At 36.0% G+C, this 20,848-nt stretch overlaps 2 protein-coding genes across 3 annotated transcripts; both read right to left on the bottom strand.

The window, feature by feature from the left end:
* Positions 1-522: 522 nt before the first annotated feature.
* Positions 523-3,196, bottom strand: LOC110793784 (rho GDP-dissociation inhibitor 1). The gene is made up of 5 exons (XM_021998682.2): positions 2,757-3,196; positions 2,551-2,620; positions 2,146-2,367; positions 1,313-1,437; positions 523-824 (listed from the first exon to the last, which is right to left on the bottom strand). Exons 1-5 carry the CDS (start codon positions 3,021-3,023, stop codon positions 738-740), a joined length of 771 nt encoding a protein of 256 aa, XP_021854374.1. The 5' UTR covers positions 3,024-3,196; the 3' UTR covers positions 523-737.
* Positions 3,197-5,127: 1,931 nt separating this feature from the next.
* LOC110793786 (phosphoglucan, water dikinase, chloroplastic) lies at positions 5,128-19,820 on the bottom strand. 2 transcript variants are annotated; one of them, XM_021998685.2, is made up of 19 exons: positions 19,278-19,820; positions 17,375-17,984; positions 16,104-16,190; positions 15,884-16,015; positions 13,436-13,561; positions 13,178-13,356; positions 11,600-11,684; positions 10,412-10,564; positions 10,270-10,322; positions 9,245-9,453; positions 9,026-9,147; positions 8,627-8,697; positions 8,310-8,427; positions 7,275-7,361; positions 7,111-7,197; positions 6,948-7,024; positions 6,659-6,821; positions 6,382-6,493; positions 5,128-6,266 (listed from the first exon to the last, which is right to left on the bottom strand). In XM_021998685.2, exons 1-19 carry the CDS (start codon positions 19,457-19,459, stop codon positions 5,362-5,364), a joined length of 3,558 nt encoding a protein of 1,185 aa, XP_021854377.2. In that variant the 5' UTR covers positions 19,460-19,820; the 3' UTR covers positions 5,128-5,361. The 2 variants fall into 2 exon arrangements, with proteins under 2 accessions (XP_021854377.2, XP_021854376.2); XM_021998684.2 differs by having other exon boundaries at positions 6,382-6,550; positions 19,278-19,718.
* Between the last annotated feature and the right edge of the window lie 1,028 nt (positions 19,821-20,848).

Genomic DNA, 20,848 nt, shown 5'->3' on the forward strand with positions numbered 1-20,848 from the left:
CCGGTCAAACCGGGTCGAGTATTCCGGGACGGAGGGAGTAAATTATAGCCCAGGGTTCCAATCCCATGCTATCTTCATGATTATTAAGACAGGGTAAGCCACTTTTTTGGATGTTAAAATGATTGCTATTGCTAATTAATTATGGGGAAATTACTTTTTTTTTTGGGTCCAAACCAGTTGCGGAAGGGGGTTCGAATCTGTGAAATGTACACTTGTGTATACGCTTTCAGTCTTAACAGCTAGGCTGACCAATACCTTATTAGTATTATGGAAAAATAGTCAAATACTGATATTTTATTTCTAAATTTTAAGTGCTTAGGTCTGTTATGGTCCATGACTTTTTTTTTTTTTTTTGAAGAAATGTTAATTTATTTTTGGAAACTGATTTCCCCTTTATTTTCACCACAATTTGATTTGGGCTTGAATAAAAATAATGATGAGTTACAAATCAAACCATGCACTATACTACCGGTTGGTACAACCAATTAAAACCAGTTTCTTGCTTATTTGGAGGGCTAAAAATGAGAAAATAAATAACCTTGGTTGTACTGGATGTAAAATACAAATTGACGTTACAAATGGGTGTACACAGAAAATACATTAGACAAGCTATTAGAATTAGGATGGACCAAATTAAAGCTAGGGATTTGCAGTTATTTGTCATTTAAATTTAAACATTAATAATGCAACATACAATTAAGTTACAAAGATTACAAATTAAAGAGGACACATAAGCTTTAGCACTTCTCTTTTGCTCCCCAATCCTTTCTGATGTCAAAGTAGTAAGTGGTATCCAAGTAACAATTCCCATCATCATCCACAAACTGCAAAGCATGCATACACCAAAATTAGTTTCAAATTTAAACTAATCAAAATATACCCTTGGTCTCTATATATGTCTTTTTTAAAAGAAGGTTAGAATTAAGGTGACAAACAAGTCGTTTGGATTGGATTCAGTTCGAGTCATTTTCAATGATGAGTCTTTCAACTTGCACGGTTTCCTTTGCTTTCAGGCCAATATAATTTTGGTAGGCTCATCCTATTTACTTATTTAGGTCTAGATTGATAAGTTTTGTGTCAAACCCGGGTTCTATAGCTTAATTATTATAGTATAAGTACAGGTCGAGTATGTTACTTAAGTTGTGTAATTGAGTACAGGTGGCAAATAGGTTATTTGGATCAACTTGAGTCCTTTTCAAATGATAAGTTTTTCCACTTGAATGATTTCTAGTTAATTTGGGTGTACATTGATGAATTTTTGTGTTAAACCCGGGTTCTCGAGTTTGGATTATAGTCTAGAGGAGTCGCTTACCTTAGATCGAACAAGAAAAGGACCCCTTGCAAAGAATCCAGTAGGAGTAGTTCCTTCTTCTAATTCAAATGTATATTGCTCTTCTCGAGGATTAAACGTTCCTATCAATTTCTTCGTTTGGTGGACTGCAAATTTCCCAACAGTAAAATCAACAAACAAATTGAAATCAATTGTCAAATCATATCCTATCTCAGTTTCACAAAGATCTTTACATTTGCACAAATATTAAGACAAAAGTAGAAAAATTGGTTGAATATAATAAAATATGAATAAAGTAAGATAAACGTGTAAAAATATGGGTGTTTGTAAGAAAAAGTTGAATAAAGTACGAGAAGTGAGTGGAAAATTAGAAATATTGTGGGGCTAAGGTAATAAATTTTCATGTCAAAAAATAGAACAAAAAAATGTAAAGAATATCATGAAACGGTCTAAAACGAAAAGTGTAAAGATTATTTTGAAACGGAGGTAGTATAGTAGAAGCGGAAATGATAAAGGTCGCAACATGCGACCTTTAAGCCGTGTCACAATGATGACATGTCATGTTTATGTGTCATGATTTAAATTGGAAATTAAAATATTTAACTTATATAATCTATTATACATGTTAGGAAAAAAGGTAGGAAAATCTTAATATTCTAATTTGTTTCTTTTTTTACATCGACTACCTTATTTACATTTTTTTATAGTAAAAATATCGAATTGATAGTAAAAATATTATGATGAAGTATAGCCTACGTGGCGCCTATATATACCAATTAAACTTCGACACGTAAGATTGCGACAACTTTTATCATCACCCAGAAAGAAGTTATCTATATAATCTTGTTTTTTACCTCTTAGTCCTGCCTTCCAGACCATGTAAGTGTACGTAAGGTTCTTAACAACATTTTTGGACACGCTGAAAAGGAATTTGATGCGGTATTTACTTCCTTCTTTGAGCGTAAATAGGGTGGTCTTAGACGTTGTTGAAGGAAATGGAATCGGTAACACTACATTGGCACGACCAGGTGAAAGAACTGAAAGACTTAATATCTGCACTTCTGCCTTTTTGTTCTCTGCTAATTCATGTCACAGCAAAAGGGAAAACATATCATTTCTCAAACCTCGAAAATAAAGTATTCAGATAAGTTTCAAATAAGTTCAGATAAGTTTAGACGATGTTTCTGATGAATTTAGGTAATTTCAGCCTGACTGAGATAGATTTGGTGAATTACAGATGAAGAGAACTTGTTTATTACCTTCAGTAATAGCTAAAATGTCAATGTTTCCAAGAAGTTTCTGGTTCTGTTTGTCTAAGCTTCCATTGTCCTTCAAAACAGCAACACAGAAGTAGCAAAACATTCAGTTGCAAGCATTACTAATTATGCATTCGCATATCAGGAAATCCAATCATAAACCATTACTATTACGACGATAAATAAAAGATGAGGAGAAACATCTAGACCTTATCATTCTTTTCAGTCTGTTCGTCTTTCTTACTGTCTTCAGACTTCAAACAGGCATCATCTTCGCGTTGCAGTACTGCAGAGTTATCTTCATCAGTCTTTTTGGTGATTTCCTTGATCAAATCTTTGCAAATGTCTGTGTTTTCGTCAAAGCCTAAGCTGTCTATGGTCTTATCAGTTTTGTGCTCAGCTTCTTTCTTTATGTTAGAAGAGAAACTAATCCCAGTATTTTGGGAAGAAGAAATAGTTCCTACTACAGCTGACATTTTTCACTTAGACTTTGACACACAAATTTTGGAAAAAAAGGGTTTTTGCTGTGTTATGTGAGGTTGAAGTTTGCCTGTATTTAAAACATTAGGAAATTATATATTTAATTGTTCAAGTTATGATCATGATGAAAGCATAAGCCATGTGGGTTCAAAAGTTGTGTAAATATGGTAGCTTTGTTACAAAGGCAAGCGGCTAAAGCATGTAACATTGGATATGTTATGACTTAAAAGAGTTATCTATCTTTGTTATGCAAGGATATTACAGTCATTTCACATGATATAAAGGACTAAGTTGTCTTTCACAAAATAATAATAAAACATATTGCGACCATTTAATGAAGGGTATCGTCATGATATACTTATAGTAGAAAGTTATTTAAAGATCTTTGTATGTGAAAGAAAAAAGTAAGATTAAATGGCTAACTGTTAGTCACCTAACACCAAATAAAATAATATAAGGTCAGAATTTTCTTTAATTTAGGATGACTTTTACTCTTTTTTTGTTCATTTGATAACCGTTAGTGGTTCTAGGACAGGAATTGAACCCCCAATTAGTTATACGAGAACATCCATCTTAGTAGAGAGTATTCAGAGATCTTTATAGGTGAAAGAAAATAGTTAGAATGGCCAACTGTTAGTCACCTAACACTGAATAAAATAGTAAAGTCAGAATTTTCTTTACCTTAAGACTTGGATTTTATTTTTTTTATTAATTTGATAACCGTTAGTGGTTCTACGGCAGGAATTAAACCCTCTAATTAGTTACACGAGAACATCCATCTTAGATCCGAATAAGAATTTGTGATTGAACTATTGGGTGAATAGTAATAGAAGCTCAGGGTTTTATAAGTGTTAGATTTGGCAGGAATTGAACCATCTTAGATCCGAATACACCTGTGATCGAAAATGAAAAGGCTAACATATGAGTACGGAGGCAAATGAGTTACACAGTATGTTGCAGGAAATTGAAAAGTTAGGTAGCAATCCCAAGACCTAAATCCAGTACATATTCCCTTGTGATTGTGGCAATTGATTAATGACAGGTTGCCAGTGACCAAGTGACCCTAATGATGATGGAAGACCCCTAATTAAACAATCTTCAAAGAAATTAAGGGGGGTCCATTTCTTTAATTAAACTTTTCCTAGAATGTGAAGCACTTGAGAAATGTTTGTTAGCTTAAAATATAATGGTAACCTCTAATTATGTTACAGATTTATGGATTTGGAAATCTTACATTTTTGGCCTAAATATTCCACAGAAGTGGTTGTGGATTTGAAGTTTACTTAAAAATGCATTGAATTGCGTGCCATTTTGCTTTTTATTATGGAGCTAGTATACTATAAGACAATGATTAGTGTGAAAATTTTGATTAATAATGGATTAATTAAGGGATATGAATTGTATCAAAATGATCTCATAGATTTGTTTCAATCAGCAGGTATTTATTTGGCCATGGTTGTTTCATTATTGACAAATAATTCAGGTATGAATTGGGTTATTATGGACTTCATCATCATGGATGAATGAAGGGAGGGCTCGATATACATTTTTTTTACTGTATTATTTATGTTGGATACGATGATAAGAATAAAATAACATTGTAATATCGTATTGATATTGTAAAATGACTACATTTGAATCCTAACGAAATTTATCAACAAAAGATAAAAATAACATTGTAACGTCATATTGATATTGTAAAATGACTTGCATTTGAATCCTAACGAAATTAATAAATACGATTTTTAACCAAGATTAAAGATAGTAAAAACTGCATGACATCATGTATAGGATGCAGCTTCTTTAAGTATTACCACAACATATATTTTCACTGATCACTCTATTTGAGATTCAAGTCTGAAGATGAAACTTGGCCCTGTACAGAGTATTATACAAATTTACAAGGACAACATTTCTTGAAACATTTTCGAAATCTGTTAGTACAACCACAGACCCATAACCAAGGGTCCAGGAATCAGAATTCGGAAATTTATCAGACAAGAAGCATGAATATAGGACTGTTGAATACCCTACTGGGAAAATTTAAAAAAGAAAGAAAAAAACAAAAGGGTTTAAGAAAAGAGCAATGTACTGCAAAAGTTTAAGAATAAGGAATAGAACAGATATTTTTATTACTACCACAAAACTTCTATTCCATTATTCATTATTGGAGTTTCTCAAGTTTAAGATTCACTAGCTGAGTGGAAGATTATGAAGATGCTCTCATACTACTATTATGTAAAACGGTAAATAAATACATATAGATATGATAGTAATTAATCAAATACCATGCAAGATTCAAGAGATGTCATGGTAGAGTAGATATGAATAGGTTTAGAGAGGTTGAGGTCGCGTTTGAACGATGTAAACATCATTGCCAACCAAACATCCTTCGACATCCTGAGGGCACCCGAATTTCCTCTCTAGGAAAAAACCCACAGCACAGAGTCGCTGACCAAGCTGCTTCCTGAAAACAGAATCAACAGTCAGCGGTTTCTTGCTATAATCTACTGTCAAACGAATAACTTCACCATCAGCGTTTCCAGCTCTGCCCACTATCATCTCTTCGCTGAAGTTAGCAAACGCCAATGTCTTTACAGAACCGTCAAATTTTCCAGAAGATAGACGCCACGGAGTACCCCTGGTGCCTGATGCTAGTGTTTCACCAAGACCAGGAGCAATCTCAGCCTCGACCACGTTTCTGTCATTGTCTGTTGGGGAAAGGGTGTGAAGTACAAATGCTAAATCCGGGGAAAGCATTTCTTGTACTAAAACTGCCATTTGGGCCTTCTTCTGGGGTACCCCACCAGCCCGACGACTAAGAACTGCTCGGCGAGTGTACAGCGAAGCCCAAACCTTACTGACAGCACTAGCAAAGACTGTAGGGTTTGACGGGCTGACGTTTGGAATAGAATCGTATAGCCCGGCTGCTGACATTCCCACCAAGTCCTCTACATTAGCACTAGACCTCACAATTAAACGAGCAGTTGTCGGAAATATTTCTGCTATTTTCTGAATGACATCCTTCGAGAGCTGTAGAGAACATATCAGTTCTTGAAGCTCACTACACAGCTTGTCAAGGGCTCCATCTGCAACCTCCACAGTTTCTATCTGTTCTATGTAGGACTTGTATGCTTCCAAAGACTGGTTTGCCTCTAATGCCAACTCCATAGAACCAAACGGGATAACTGCTCCAGCGGGGGCTTTAAAAGAAGCAGGAACTCCGTGTTCGTTGTAAACTGTCATAAGAGATGCAACCGTGCAAGCAAGTTAGAACGGATTTTATGCAGAAGTACTATGGAATATGGTTATATGGATATTGTTCTGACAAACTTGTGTATTGACAAACTTCACCTTTAACAGCATCTTCTGACAGAGAAGACAAACGTCCACAAGCAGCAGCCTTTGCCCCACAAGTACGTGGTTCTGCGTCAGCAAGTAGAATGACAACTTCGGACGGATTTACCTGAACCAAAAAGTTTTTGCACTTATCAGCAAAAAGCAGAATGGCTGCTGGAATCACCTGAACCAAAAATTTCTCCATCTTATCAACTTTATAACAAACAAAACTGCAAGTGTTTTACTCAAAGCTTAGGGATGGAAACACCAAAAAGGAAGGAACTAGATAAACCTCGCTTGATTGTGGATCTATGCTCAGAGAGGAGGAATCATCAGAGTCAACAGGTCCTTCTTTAGGTGTGTCATGACTTGGAGGAATGTCTATGATGGGATCACGATGTGTTTCATCAGGAGAACATGGCTGTATATCAACCCCTCCTGAAGATGCTTCCAGCCTAGATCAGAGAATTCTTGTTACACATTGCAACTTAAATTGACCAGTGGGAATATTGCATAGACCGAATTGACAATATTGCATAGAAAGTTTGTTAAGCGGCAATTTTCAGAAGAAAAATAATTGCCTGACGTATTGTCCACTAAGCTTCTTGAAATATGAAGCTGAATCATCATCTTCGCAGGTCACAAAGGCAACCTTCTCCTGTGGCATGAATATCGATGTTGTTACACCCAGTTCTGATCAATTACAGTGAAATAGAATTTGAAAAAAGAAAATCAACAACTCACTTGTCGTGCTCGTACACCAAGATGGGATAAGTGAGGTAGTTCTTGCAGAAGTATGACTCCAACTATATTAGTTCCTGCAGCTGTCACCTGCCAAACACCTCACATGTTATGTACAATTTAAGCTCTTCAATAGTGCTACAATTTTATACAGACGACTTTCACACCTCTTCATCTCCGTCAGCTTTGCGAACAACAAGAATGACGGGTCCTGTTACAGATGAAGGCAGTGCCCCAGGTATGATGCTGTCAACCTAAGTTAAACATAAGGCAACAAAGAGAGATTTAAAATTAATACAATAAGATAACTATAAATACTAATTACCAACGACGCGAGTGATAATTTTAGACTACAAGATCAACAAAGTACCACACAATAGCAGCAATCAACTTAATACCTGTACGAACTCTGTGGGTCAAATGCAAAATCAGAAGTAAATAATGACCGTGACAAAAACAACAAAAGGTGGCTTCCATCTTTAGCCCATCCAACCGGACCATCCCCCGGATGAACGTAAACACTTTCCCCACATAACGTTTATTCAACATTATTAGTTGAATTCTGGGATGGTTAAGCTGGTCTGCTGGAACTCGCAATTAACCAGGTTGTACAGAAAAACAACACCACCAAGGAGGTCATATACTGGTAAGTGACAATCAAGCTAATATTAACATAGCAAAAAATTGTACAGCTTTGTCTATAGAAGTGACAATCCTTAAATGGCAGAAAAGTATCAAAGAGCCACAATATAGACGGATTTGTCAGAAAGACAAATAAACAAGAAAGAACAGTACAGAATCAATTGTCTTAAGATGTAGACTTCTGACTTTCCTTGTACTGCACATGGAAGTATAAACAACTACTGGGTTAAGAGGTATAAGTTTTCGGTGACAGAGACTTTCATATTTCAATTAATGAACTCGGTCAAGAATCAACCTATCATCTATTATTCAAGTTCTTTCTTTTATAAGCCAATAACTTTGCACTAAGCCCTTGAGGGTGCTTCTCTGATTGCAGTGCAGTTCCAATTTCAATGAATGGGCTCTCGCCTCTCAACTAAGAGGCGGAAATGACTGAAACCAATTTTCGCAAATGAGAACCCATGTTCTCCAGTAATCCACAACTCCTACTTATTTCCAAAAGCACCCCACTAAATCAACGATATAAAATATACTAACAATATAAGATTGCCGCACAGCACCTGAACAATTGTTCCATAAGCAGTTCCTGGGACAATAACATCCCAACCTTGTGATGCTAGCAAAAGTCTGACAGCTTTCAGAAGAATGGTACAGATTTTAGAGACCTGAAAAATCACGCTGAGATGACATTGAACGGAAAGTTAGAAACATGATTATAAATCATTCAAAAAAGAAGGATGGGATTGAAATCCTCCAGGGCAGGGATGGGGGGCTTTCTTGTGTTGATTACTGAAACTTGCACCTAAGTCAACAAACTTTTATTATATTTTGCCGTGATTTATTTATTTGTCTAACGCTTGTTATAAGTTCATCTTACCCTGCACGGATCTCGGCCTCTGTATATGTCCTCACACTATTCTCAGCTATTCCTAGAGCTCTACCCAGCACCTGTAGAACAAAAAACATTGTAACGAACTCACGATGTTAACTTCAGTATCTTCAAACAAACTCCACTTAGCAGTGCATATTGAAATATTACTGTCAATGCTTCATGATGGAAGTGATATTCCAACGGCTTATTTTTTCAAAAAATACATGCTCACGTGTTTCAGGAGTAACAAATGCATGCATCACTTGACCACTTCTTGTCGAACAAAGCAGATGAAGGTGATAGGAAAAGGAGGGGCGATAAAAAGATATTGTAACACAATGAAACTTGTAAAGAACAATAAAAACTCAGTTAGCAATTCCAGTAGAAGCAATAACATTACTTAACCTGAACTTTTTGCGGGAATATCTCTAGTAGGGCATCAGAGTATTCTGCAGTCAGTCTCCGTGATCTATCAAGAGTAGCTTTAAGTCTTAGAGCCCAAATCCTCTTTCTTTCTTCGTTTCCTTCTATAAGATGTTCAGAGTAGCTCATCATACAAACATGAAAAATGAAATCTCATGACTAACAAAACAACAGAAGAAAATATTAAACTTAGAAACACACCTTCCTTTTCAGAAAGACCTTTATCCTTCCATGCCAAGAGTTCATTCCCAATTGCAATACATTCCTCTGACTTCCAGCCTGATAGTCCTAACTGACGAACTCCAATAGCAAGGGCATCAAGCGGTTCATTCCATGATGTAACATTCTTTGACTCCACACTTTTAGCCAGCCAACCTGCCCCTCCCAAAGCTTCTAGTGCATTGAGGAATCTATAAGAAGATGTGGGAAGCAGTGAGGTACTGTAACAACTTAAGCTATAAACACTTGTTTCAGCCTACAGCCTAGTATTCATCCCCAAGATCCCAACATACCACCTCAAAATCTCAGACATTATTTGCTACTGCCAACATTGCCAAACAGCCCATATATATTTCTCTTATTATAATAACATTTAACAACGACAGAGTCTTTTGTAATTTACTGCAAATTTATCAATCTTTTCATTGTCAAAAAAGGAAAGTTGCAAAATTGCATTTAAGGTAGATTCTGCCAGTTTCATATGCAAATGCATGGTAGTACTTTGAGGATGTTTGTTTAGAGAGAGAAAACAATTGGTTTAAGATACTTTTTCTTTCCACCAACTTGTTCCAGAAGATAACAGAAATAGTTGAAGCTTAAGATAAATGCAACTATGTTAACGAAGCATGTATCCAACTAAAGCATTTTACAGATAACACCTTGGAGCCCACACTGTTGTCAGAACATACGCATCACAGCCAGGGCCATGAAAAAACTTCCTCCATTTTAAGGGTTGCATGGTATTTTAGGAGACTCGTGTGACGATAAGAGAGGTAGAGATAAATGGGAAAAGTGCCCATATGATGAGGAGAGAAAGAGAGGGAGAGACCACAAGCCAAATAGCATACGCTGCAATCATTTCAAAACATCCAAAATAGAAAGGTGTTGCCATTTTTTTAAAGAGAAAAAATGAAAGAGAGGAAGTATAAACAAAATCCTCGAACCCAGAGACATGTTCTTAGACAGTTAGACAGCATAAATATCCGGAGTACAGAAAGTGAAGATACCTGCTTAAAAGAACAAAAGAATAATCTTCAAGGCCAATTTCACATAGACGCCACTGCACAGGTGATTATCACAGAAAGATGAGCCATCAAAGTATCAAACCCTTTCTATATACAGGTGACGATAAAATCTAGTAAATTTTACCTTTTGACGCATTGCAATTGCCACATCAGATGCATCATTTCGAAGGCCACTTTGAAGACCCTTCATCAGTACTTCCCTTAGTGAATTTAGAGACTGCATGGGCTTCAATAGTTTATCTACTACTTCATCTGACCCGCCCAAGTCATCCAAACTCTTGAAAAGGGAAACATAAAAGTTTATTATCACCAAAATCAAAGATAAATTTGAACAACATGGCTTTTACAGAGTTTAAAAGCCAAAAACTGAGACATTTACATCTGCACCATTCTAGATGTGTGAACAAAGGAAGATTATACAGAACACTAGCGGACACAGCTTTGTGGACCTCCAAGAAAAAAAGAAAAAAAAATTTGCATCGTCTGAAAATATGCTTAAAATATGCACCTTATTTAAATCTTATCAGTCAACAACTACATGGTAGAAGACTTCTTATGCCATCCATGAAATTATGGTCCTCTACTTCAAGGGTAGTAGTGCTCTTACAGTCATATTCGCATTTACCGCAAATGACACAAAATATCTCATATAATACGGGGTTCATGGTTTACGCCATTTGAACCATCTTCAAGGTGTGCCTGATTCATATATGTGATATATTTAGTGCCTAATTCATATCAAGGGCGATAAGGGGAAATCACAACGTTGCGCTGCTTGTCATTTTTCGGTATTGTCACATGAAATACTAATATTATAATTCTACAATGCATAGTGTACGCAGTAAGTTGCATATTGTATATGAAATTTTTCTCTATTTTACAACTTCGCCATTGAGACATGTCTTTTAACTTTATCTCAGTTATAAAGTAGGAATTTTTATCGTTTCTAACTCATAAGCAAATCATTAACGTAGTCTCCAGAACTATAATTATAAATTTATTGCGAGTACTACCAGAAAAGGGGAATGAGAGGTAACCAAACACCAAATAAACATTTGGACCACTAAATATGTGATCAATACTTCAACATCGTTGAGTTTGAACCAAAAGGTCGTATAAAATTTTAATATATCTAATCCAACCATTCGCTCCTAAAACCAATGTCAGTGAGGCCACAGATGTACAATCTCACCCCGGGAGGCCGGGGGCTAAATTTCAGACGGATGGATGCTGAAATCAAGAGTATAGTAACACCCTAGTATCAGGGTATGTAGATAAATATCTTTGACAAAATTCTTAAGCTAAAATGTACCTTCTTTTGCTGTAAAAATACAGTAAGAGCAGACAAGCCTTTTTCATCCAGGGAATCCTTGATCGATTCCAGCTGTTCAACAAGACTGTCAAAAAAGAAGGCTATGTTAGGAAACTTTTAAAGTTAGAAGAAAGCAAAGTTTTTAACATTGAATGCACACTTCTGAACGCAATCAATTTCAAATAGTTATCAGTTCACATATGGTAGATTGGTAGTGTACTGGAGAGCTCCAAAATGCATTCAGGAATTTTCCACTTAACTAAAGAGCTACCCCGGAAAGAAAAAAAAGAACCAAACTACAAGAATTTATCACCTGCATGGAAAATGCTAGTGCTCAACATATGAGATTACTCTGGAATCTTAAATGCATAAAATTTAGATGAACCGGCGTTCCTCAAAGAAATGGAAAGAAACAGCTAAAACCGATGGACATCTTCAAAAGCAAGTTTTCATAATTTTATTGAACAGCTGAAAAGACATTGAGGGATTCCCACAACACAGTGAAACCAGCACAATTACAGAGCTAAGGGGCTGCTTGGTTGGACGTAATAAAGAAAGGAAGAGGCAATTCGTATCTCCAAATCCCTTTGTGTCTGTTCAGTTGGCTATCTTTTAAAATTTCTTTTCTCACTTTCCTTTTTAATTCCCGATAAAATCTGTACCTCAAGTCCCATCTTCTACGACTTGAGTATTACGCTATTGTCCCCCACCCCTCTCTTGTAGACCACCATCCATCCAAATGCCAGATATTCACAGCCACACGCCTAACTGCTAGCCACCGGTCAGAAACCACCAACCACCGGCAACCACCAACCAACATCCCCCAGCCACCAACATTTGAGTCCTAACTCCAATCACAACGAGCGTAGTTCAAGACCAAACTCAGCAACTCATCCCTACCAACTTCGGCCACCACCTTTTCCACCACAACTACCGTCTCTATCACATCCACCACAACCATTTCCGCTTAGAGAGGGAGATAACATAGATCTAGGCTTCTAACTTGTTGAAAGACAAAACCGCCAAAAACTTTGGTCTCTGGGTGGTTCATTTCGCTCTTGATCCATGTCTATAATTTGGAGTCTTGTGGGTGGATATATCATCAAAGCCCGATTAAGAATGACTGAGTTGCAAAAAGAGAAAATATTTAATTGAATTGTATGGAGGAAGATGAGAGAAAAGGGTGGTCAAGGTAATACGAGACGACGATGTCCATGGAGATTTAGGCTATACTAGGTGGGGTTGGGACGAAAGTGGGTTTGTAAGAAAAGTGGGATGGCATGGTCCTATGCAGAGAAAAATGTTGTTGGATGAGCAAGGAAAATTATGGCAGAGGGATAGAAGTGACAAGTTTTCATTCCTTGTTGAACCAAACAAGATTATGGAACGCCCTTTCTTAACTCATTTCCCCATATTTCCCTTTCTTGTTTCTTTTCCCTTTGTGTAATGTGAACCAAACATCCCCTAAATAGTTTACTTCAACCAACGCTGAGGAAAAAATAAGTAAATGCATGCTAATCCGAAATTTTGATGTCAGAATAGTCATTTATATATACAAAGAAAAGCAGAATCTAATACCTGCCAGCATTGAAGAAGTCCTTCAATTCATGAAGAAAAATCTTAAACTGCTCAACAAATGCACCGTTATACTCCCCGGGATTTTTGGAAATCCTTTCCATCATAGCTTCTGTAGCAATCAAATCTTCAGGTCCAGCACATCTGTGGAGCTTGTTTTGTATAGTATGCTTGATTTCTTGCTGAAAAATAATTGGCAGTTAAAAAGGGGTCCCCATGAAGAAGCAAGCAAGATTATTGTCTTATAGAACAAAGTAGAACCTTAAGATCATGAGGGATATCATTACGATGAGCAATATCTCTAATTCGAGTCAGAGGAACAGATGCAGTAAATTCAGCTTTAAATGACGGTAAGGAGGGTTGAATCTTGCGAATAACAAGCATTTCCTGCAAAATAAAACAAGGCAATGAAAAACATCAATGCCACATATAGAGGCTAAGAGAGCACTTGTCAGCAAGAACAAGCACACGGATACCTAGGACATGTAAGCTTGACATAATTCAAAGGGATGAGACAACCAGGAGTCCAGGACCAACAGATAAAATAAGCCATGTGTGAACTTTACTTCATAAGGCTTTACAACTCAATACTCTAGTTTTTCTGGGATTCAGTTCAGCTATACAGCCATAAAGGCATAACCCTTGTAGCTTCCTTGAAAAAATTATATACTCAAAGGCCTTTTTTTGTTACAGTTAATCAAAAGTTGATGATGCAGAAATCAAACGAGGATCTTCTATGCCTTTTTATTGTCCCATTTTCCGGTTGGTGGGAACCACAATGAAGTCGAGCATTGTTTCTATAGCAGAATTATGTGAAAAAAGAACATATATACTCCTAACCCAAGCTAAAAAGCACTTCTATAGGAGTGGTCATAGCATCCTAAGAAAAAGTGATTATCTCCACCTTGACCAAGTCCTGTGGATTTGAATTCCCTAGTGCTCAAAAGGAAAGCTCCAGGTACATAGGCACCACAATTCAAATCATTAGTTCTATGAAGAAACACACTCAGATAGTTGATATGAGATAGATGCGGTGTTTCAACCTTTCAGGATCTCCCTTTTCTGAAAAATGCATCAAGCCAAAGACTCCTAGCCTCCTAGGTACTAAGGTCTCCAAAAGCACATTGTCTCACACATTGAGATCAGTAATCAAGCCAAATAGCCCACTACCACTTTAATTCCACCCCAAGACCAAACTCTAATAGTATATCACAGCATAATGCTGAGTCCCAATTCTCATCAGCTGACCTAACACATGCATAGGAACAAATCAAGGCAAACTAACTAGCACTAGTTTATCCTTCATCCAAAAAGCTAGAAGCATTCTGAAATTTGCGTCAGATCATCTAACTCACGTATTCGATTCTTAATACATGCATGCAGAAGCAAGTTGCATTAAAGTATTAAACAGATAACGATATAGAGGAACTAAAAATAAAAAAATGAATGACACATTCTATTAAAAAAAATTGGTTCAACAATTCAAGGAATTAAAAAGAGACGCATTTATATGATCACCCTCCCATTGAAAGCTCTTGACCCTTTCATTTTTCAAGGTCCATCCTAGAACATGAAATCAATGAACTAGGTATGATGACAAGAAGCAAAAGTAACAAGTATAATATACATGTGTGGTTCCTTCTTCCTCTCTTCCTTGGTCCTTGTAGTAATTAGGTGGAACAAAAATGAATGGAGGGAGTACAATTTTAAAAAACGTCAATTATTTTGTAGCACTAAAGAATAAGTCACCCAGTTCAAACAAAATAATTGATGTTGTTTAAAAAATGTACTGCCCAATTAATTTTTATTCCACCTAATTAATTAACAAGGAGGAAGGAAGAAGGAACCACACATGTAGCGTATTTTACTTTTTGGAGGAGAAGGTAAGACTAAGGTGTAAAAATTGTGTTTGTACAAGTCCCATGTAGTGGGCTAAGGGAAGGGGAAAAAAAGAGGAGAAATGGAGTTACTTTAAGAGGAACAAAGTGAAAATGGTAGAACTTAAAAGAACGGATAAAAATGGAAAGTGGGAAGAACATAAAAGAAAGGAGTATTGCTCATCTTGCACTGCAATAAAATATATATATATATATATATACATATATATATATATATATATATATATATATATATATATATATATATATATAAAAGAGTAAAAAATATAAAATAAACCCAAATTAAAAAGTGGAATAACATGTTTTAGTAAAGAATGGCTTAACTGAAAGTCTGGAACCTTTGAATTGTAAGACAAAATAATTTTCAGTAAAATTAATTAAGACTTGACTATAGAACATATACGATCAGTAAGATCCATTTCCTAATTTACTGCATTTGATTTCTGTTCAGGTATATCACATAAATAGTAGGAAACATATAATAGATGCTATCTGTGGATTTTAAACATATGATCAAACCTACAAGTAGGAAGATAAAATCTATGTTACTTGGACCCTTCATTTCAACTAGAGTATCCGTGTCAGATCCTCAACACTACAACAAGGATATGATACTTCGAACCACATCATTTTGGGCCAAAATCATGGAATTTTTCCACAAAACAGCCGAGAAAGAAAATTGGACACGTACCCGAGTCTGAGTATGTGTCCTATGTTTGATCATCGTAGCATAAATACTTGAGCATGTAAAAAAAGTGAGAGGGAAAGGCTTTCAAGACTTAAGGATTGTAGCATAACAGTTCATAACTACCTCAAGGGAGGTATCCTTCCTGCAGTAAATTCTTTCCAGCTCACGAAAAATGAGCCTCGAAATCTCAGCATGCCTGTTTGGTCGATGATGGCCTCCATCTTCAAAGCAAGGGATTTGTCCAATGTTTATCCACTGCATGAGACGGATATATATTTAATTATGATTTCTACAAGGTTGAATAGGACAACATGATGTTAGCCAATGCAATAATGTGACATACCTTAAGATATATAGCAGAAAGTGTAAGAGCCTCCAAGCGGTCATTGTTATCCAAATTTCCAACTACTAGTTCACGAACTACTTCAAGCTTGCATACACAAAAAATGCAATATTAGTAAATCTCATTGGCAAAAATTAAAGGAGCAATACATGCATCAGTTTCTTACAAAAAAATTCTCTGATGTCATTGACAACATTAAATGCTGAAGAACTACATATATGTTTGGTTAACAGAAAGATAAATCTTCCTCATGTATGGTGCAATACATGGTTCAGAGGAATGATAGTAAGTTCTCTCACAAATAGCATCCTTTAAATCAGTACAATGCACATTCATTTAAACCAATGCACAGCTGCATGTATGTTGATGATACTTGGTGACATCAAACATGTTACACAGGATCATATACCTTGGTAGATGCAGGGCCAGACAGAGTCTCTGGGGGGTTTATAAGGTCACACACAAAAGAAATAAGATTCAAACCATTTATATGAGCAAGACATCCAATTATCATTAGCTAGCCAAGACAAAACTTGTCCTGCGGACTGCAACACAGCACAACATAGCTATGTGCCTAAGTTATCACTTACCTAAGCCAGTAAAGGCACACTCAACTACCAGGATGTTAGCATGACACAGGTTATAACCCTGCCAAGAAGACAGATCAATGGAACTGTATGTGAAAGGGAGGACTTGCCCTATAATTCACTTTGTAGCACACGAACGACAAGCCTTCATTAGATCAGAAAGAAATGATCCTTCCTTTCAATAATAGGCCTTTTTAGCCCATCAATTGACTAAAGCTTGCTTCTACAAAAAATATTGCACAAAGTGCTGATGAAGGGTAAATTTGTAAATCTGAATTGAATACCACGTTGCTTTTCTATAACATGTACTCTGAGACAAAAGAATTTTGCTTCAGGCCTAATTCTATGAGAGGACGGGAGTAAATAACAGCTATACCACCTATTACTACAAATCATATTATATGTTATGCACATTTGTCTAACTAGACTACCTTCATTTAGGATTTCATAAGTAGGCTATGTTCACCATATAGAGTGACTGTGTCTCTTGCGCCTTGACGTATCTTGACAAATACTACACACATCACAAGGATCAAAATTGTGATTTGGACACTTTTGTGTGACTAGATGCATCTCAAAAAGGGTACACTACAGGGTAAGTGTTAGATGAAATTAAAGTTTTCCAAGAGATGACGAGACTATCAGAATATACAGAATAGAAACTGGAAGCACTGATAATATTACCTTCTGCCACCAATTCCTCGCATTCTGGTCGTCTTGAACTAATTTTAGAGCTAAACCTTCAAGACCAGAAGTGTCCCACTTTCGATCTCTTTCATTATTGTGATGCTCATTGGACCGCATGAATGTGGCAGCCTTCCCCTGCCACTGCCCCACAAAAGAGCTTGTCTGATCTTCTGTATCTGTAGCAGCAGCATCACTAACAACAGACCCGTTATCAACCAAACCCTCAATCAGGTCCGGGCCATCTCTAGATTCAGCAGGCAAGAGCTCCAGAGCCTCCGTTGTCACGTTCCAGTGACAAATCAATGTGAAATTCCCTTTCTTTGGAATTTGAAGCATGCGATTATCCCCAGATTCCCAGGATAAACTTTTATCGTTCCCCATTATCACAAATTTGAACTCCACAGACTCTCCTCCTATCATTTCAAAGTCCGAAACCCATCCGTTCTCTGTCCATCCCATTGTCACCGGGTTCGTCCATGATCCCAGTGCTTCGGCCGAGCCAAACATCACAACACTCTCTCCAAATTGTACTTGATGCTCCAACAGAATCCTCAACAGCACCTTTCCATGTCTTGATTTTGTTTTACTTTTCATCTCTTCCTCCTCTCTGCCACCACAGGCAATTTACATTCATCTTAAGGAAAGTTTATTACATACTAATATAAACACAAAAATATAAAATAAACAGGGGGGACCGGAGTGTTGTGATAAGTAAACCATACTATCCACTCTGACATCAAATTACACCTTTAATCTTTGAGCTTATAGTTACAAAGCACAACAACGTAATAATTCATCTGAAAAATGCCTTCCATTTCTGTTTCACACAATCCTGGTTCCATTTCTTTTCTCTACCCTTCATCCAATGCAGGATAGCTGTAACTATTACAAGCGGGTATGCAGTTACTCTTTGAGACGGTGCTTTCATCACCACATGGTTTTAGAGGTTCATGTCAGATTGAGGTAAATTTGCACTCATGTTAGTCATATACTTTTAAAAAAAATATTGAAGGTAGTCATATACGAAGTACATATATTAAATTTTTTTTTTTTTGACAGGCAAAAATTAAATAATGTTCTGAACTACTAAAACTTTTAAAGCAAAGAGTCACACTACACAAACTCAACAACTCAACACTAAACATACAAGACACTAATCAGAAAACCAAAGTCTTAATTTCACATTAACGCAGCAAATTTACATTCCTTAAAAGCACCAGATGCACCATTCCAGTGTAGATGATTTGGTATGAGAAGCCATGGGATCCTGATAAACGGACAACCAGGAAAACCAGGAATATATTACACATAATCATTTGATTAGCATGGGAGTACAATCTTTCCACTAAAAATCAATACTTGGAAGTTTCCGCATCTATAAAGAAACTTTCCAACTCCTATGTATGTAAAAGTAAAATGCTGACGGTTAGAATCTTTTTTTGTCAACCAAAGATGATCATATAAAAACCAAATCTATAGCATTATATACAAGGTAACGAAAAGATTCGAGCGAAATTCTAACTCTTAATTCTTAACTACACGATAGCTCAATGTACACTCCACAAAACCTCTATTCCAAATTACTCAATTTAGAAATTCAATTTGGAAAAAACCCAATAAATTTTCATTTTATTAATTTCCAAAGAAACAATTCATAGAAATCCATTTCATCTCCTAAACAACAATGCCTAAGCCATAATCCGAAAGGATGGTCTGGGCTACAAACATTATAAAAAGAACTTATCTTCCGTCCACAAACATTTCATGATAACATGAGCACAAACATTTCGTGATAGCAAACACACTTTCTAATTCAATTAGCTTCAATTAAATATAAAAAGAACTTGCGAAAAATAAAACATATTTCAGAATTGAAAGCAAAATTGAGCGGAACTCTCACCGAGTTTCAACAGAGGAAACACCACACAAAATCCGAGTGCGAGAAATTGACGAAGAAGGTAACTTGCAATACAATGGCCTCAAAAACCTGAAATTAGGATTGTTCAATTTGGTGAATTGACGTTGAATTTGCTGCCGATTTTGCAAACAATTGCTCAATTTTATCACTCCGACTGCCTCCATTTCTCCAACACGGAAGTTCTCAGAGTATCAAACCGCACCAATGAGAGAGCGAGCGAAAGTAAGCGAGTGAGGGAGTGAGTGACCGAGTGAGTGACCGAGTGAGTGAGCAAGCGAGTGAACGAGTTTTTAACACAATTGAATTATTGGTTATTATGGAGGTGATGAAGAAGACGACGTAGGGAAGACGGAGAAGAACAAATCTCAAGATCATATAATATAATATTAAATTGTTTTTTCTATTTTTGGGTGAAAATATAAATAATTGTGTGCTTGATAAAAATGCACAAGTTTCAAATAATAATTCATGTTTTTAGGAAAAAAGTTACCTTCATTTAGGGACCATGTCATCTTTGTTTCTAATAATATCGAGTGCATTCAACATACGAAGTACTTTTCAAGTAATTTAATGAGGTCTTGGCTGAGAACGAGTTTGTGTAATATCGGTCGCAGATTTGAATCTCTCTCCTCCTTTTATATTGTATTTATGCTATATTTTAGGTTTGGTTCATCTAAATTAACTGAAATTAACATTATATGAATTTAACTGAACTTATTTTTGTTGAAAATAGCTTACTTACAATATTTGTTAAATCGTCTAAACATATTAGTTTTTGTTGAACTTATATTAATTTATTCAAGTGTGCGTTCTATTCACACGATTTTCACTTATTTTTCCTAGACCTATTTTACCTGCACTTATCTGAATTTATTAGAACTTATCAAAACTTTCTTTTTGACGGGTATCAAAACTTATTTTAGTTACAGATTGTACTTCGAGTAACCCTTATTTTTCATGATTTATCTCATCTAAACTTATCTTTGAAATTATTTTTCCTAAAATAAATAAAAATAAAATGAATAAAATATAGCCTAAATTTATTTTTGCTGAAATATATTAAAATATTATTAAAAATAAACGGATTCTCATTCGGAAAATTTTTATAGAATATACATCAATCAATTTAAATTGTCAAAAAGATCCAATATATATTTGGAAATATTGTTCCCAATAAGGGAAATATGGATGACTCACTTTCACCCACAAAGTCACTCACATTGATGTTAGTCATATGATCTTCTGGAGAAATATTCTCAACCAATGCATGTAGGCCCAAATAGTTGGAAACAAATACTCTTTAAGTTCTAAATAGTACTTGCCGACTTGCTTACGGAGAACTTAGAACCGTCGAAACTCCATCCGAAATCGACTCATTATGGGTTTGGAATAATTTTTTGTGATTACCCGAAATCCGGTTTTATTTGCGAACTCAAAAAAACTCGAAAAAATAATGTTCCATACACGTTAGAACCCGAGTTTTGACGAGATTGACCGAAAATAATTTTACTGGCCTAAAATAATAAAATATAAATGTAATTGAGAAGACTGAC

This window comes from Spinacia oleracea, chromosome 1 (assembly GCF_020520425.1).
Source record: "Spinacia oleracea cultivar Varoflay chromosome 1, BTI_SOV_V1, whole genome shotgun sequence".
Classification (NCBI taxonomy): Eukaryota; Viridiplantae; Streptophyta; class Magnoliopsida; order Caryophyllales; family Amaranthaceae; genus Spinacia; species Spinacia oleracea.

Bases quoted from the DNA above. Each gene is read 5' to 3' on its own strand.
- LOC110793786 (XM_021998684.2), bottom strand. From the start codon at position 19,459: ATGGAGGCAGTCGGAGTGATAAAATTGAGCAATTGTTTGCAAAATCGG. The intron at 8,428-8,626 runs GTAAGATGAACT...ATGTCATCTCAG, and splicing joins GAGGCCGAGATCCGTGCAGG to CGTGATTTTTCAGGTCTCTA. The intron at 7,362-8,309 runs GTGCTGTGCGGC...TGTTTAACTTAG, and splicing joins CTTATGGAACAATTGTTCAG to GTTGACAGCATCATACCTGG.
- LOC110793784 (XM_021998682.2), bottom strand. From the start codon at position 3,023: ATGTCAGCTGTAGTAGGAACTATTTCTTCTTCCCAAAATACTGGGATT. The intron at 2,621-2,756 runs GTCTAGATGTTT...GCTGTTTTGAAG, and splicing joins AGACTGAAAAGAATGATAAG to GACAATGGAAGCTTAGACAA. The intron at 825-1,312 runs GTAAGCGACTCC...CATGCTTTGCAG, and splicing joins CTTTTCTTGTTCGATCTAAG to TTTGTGGATGATGATGGGAA.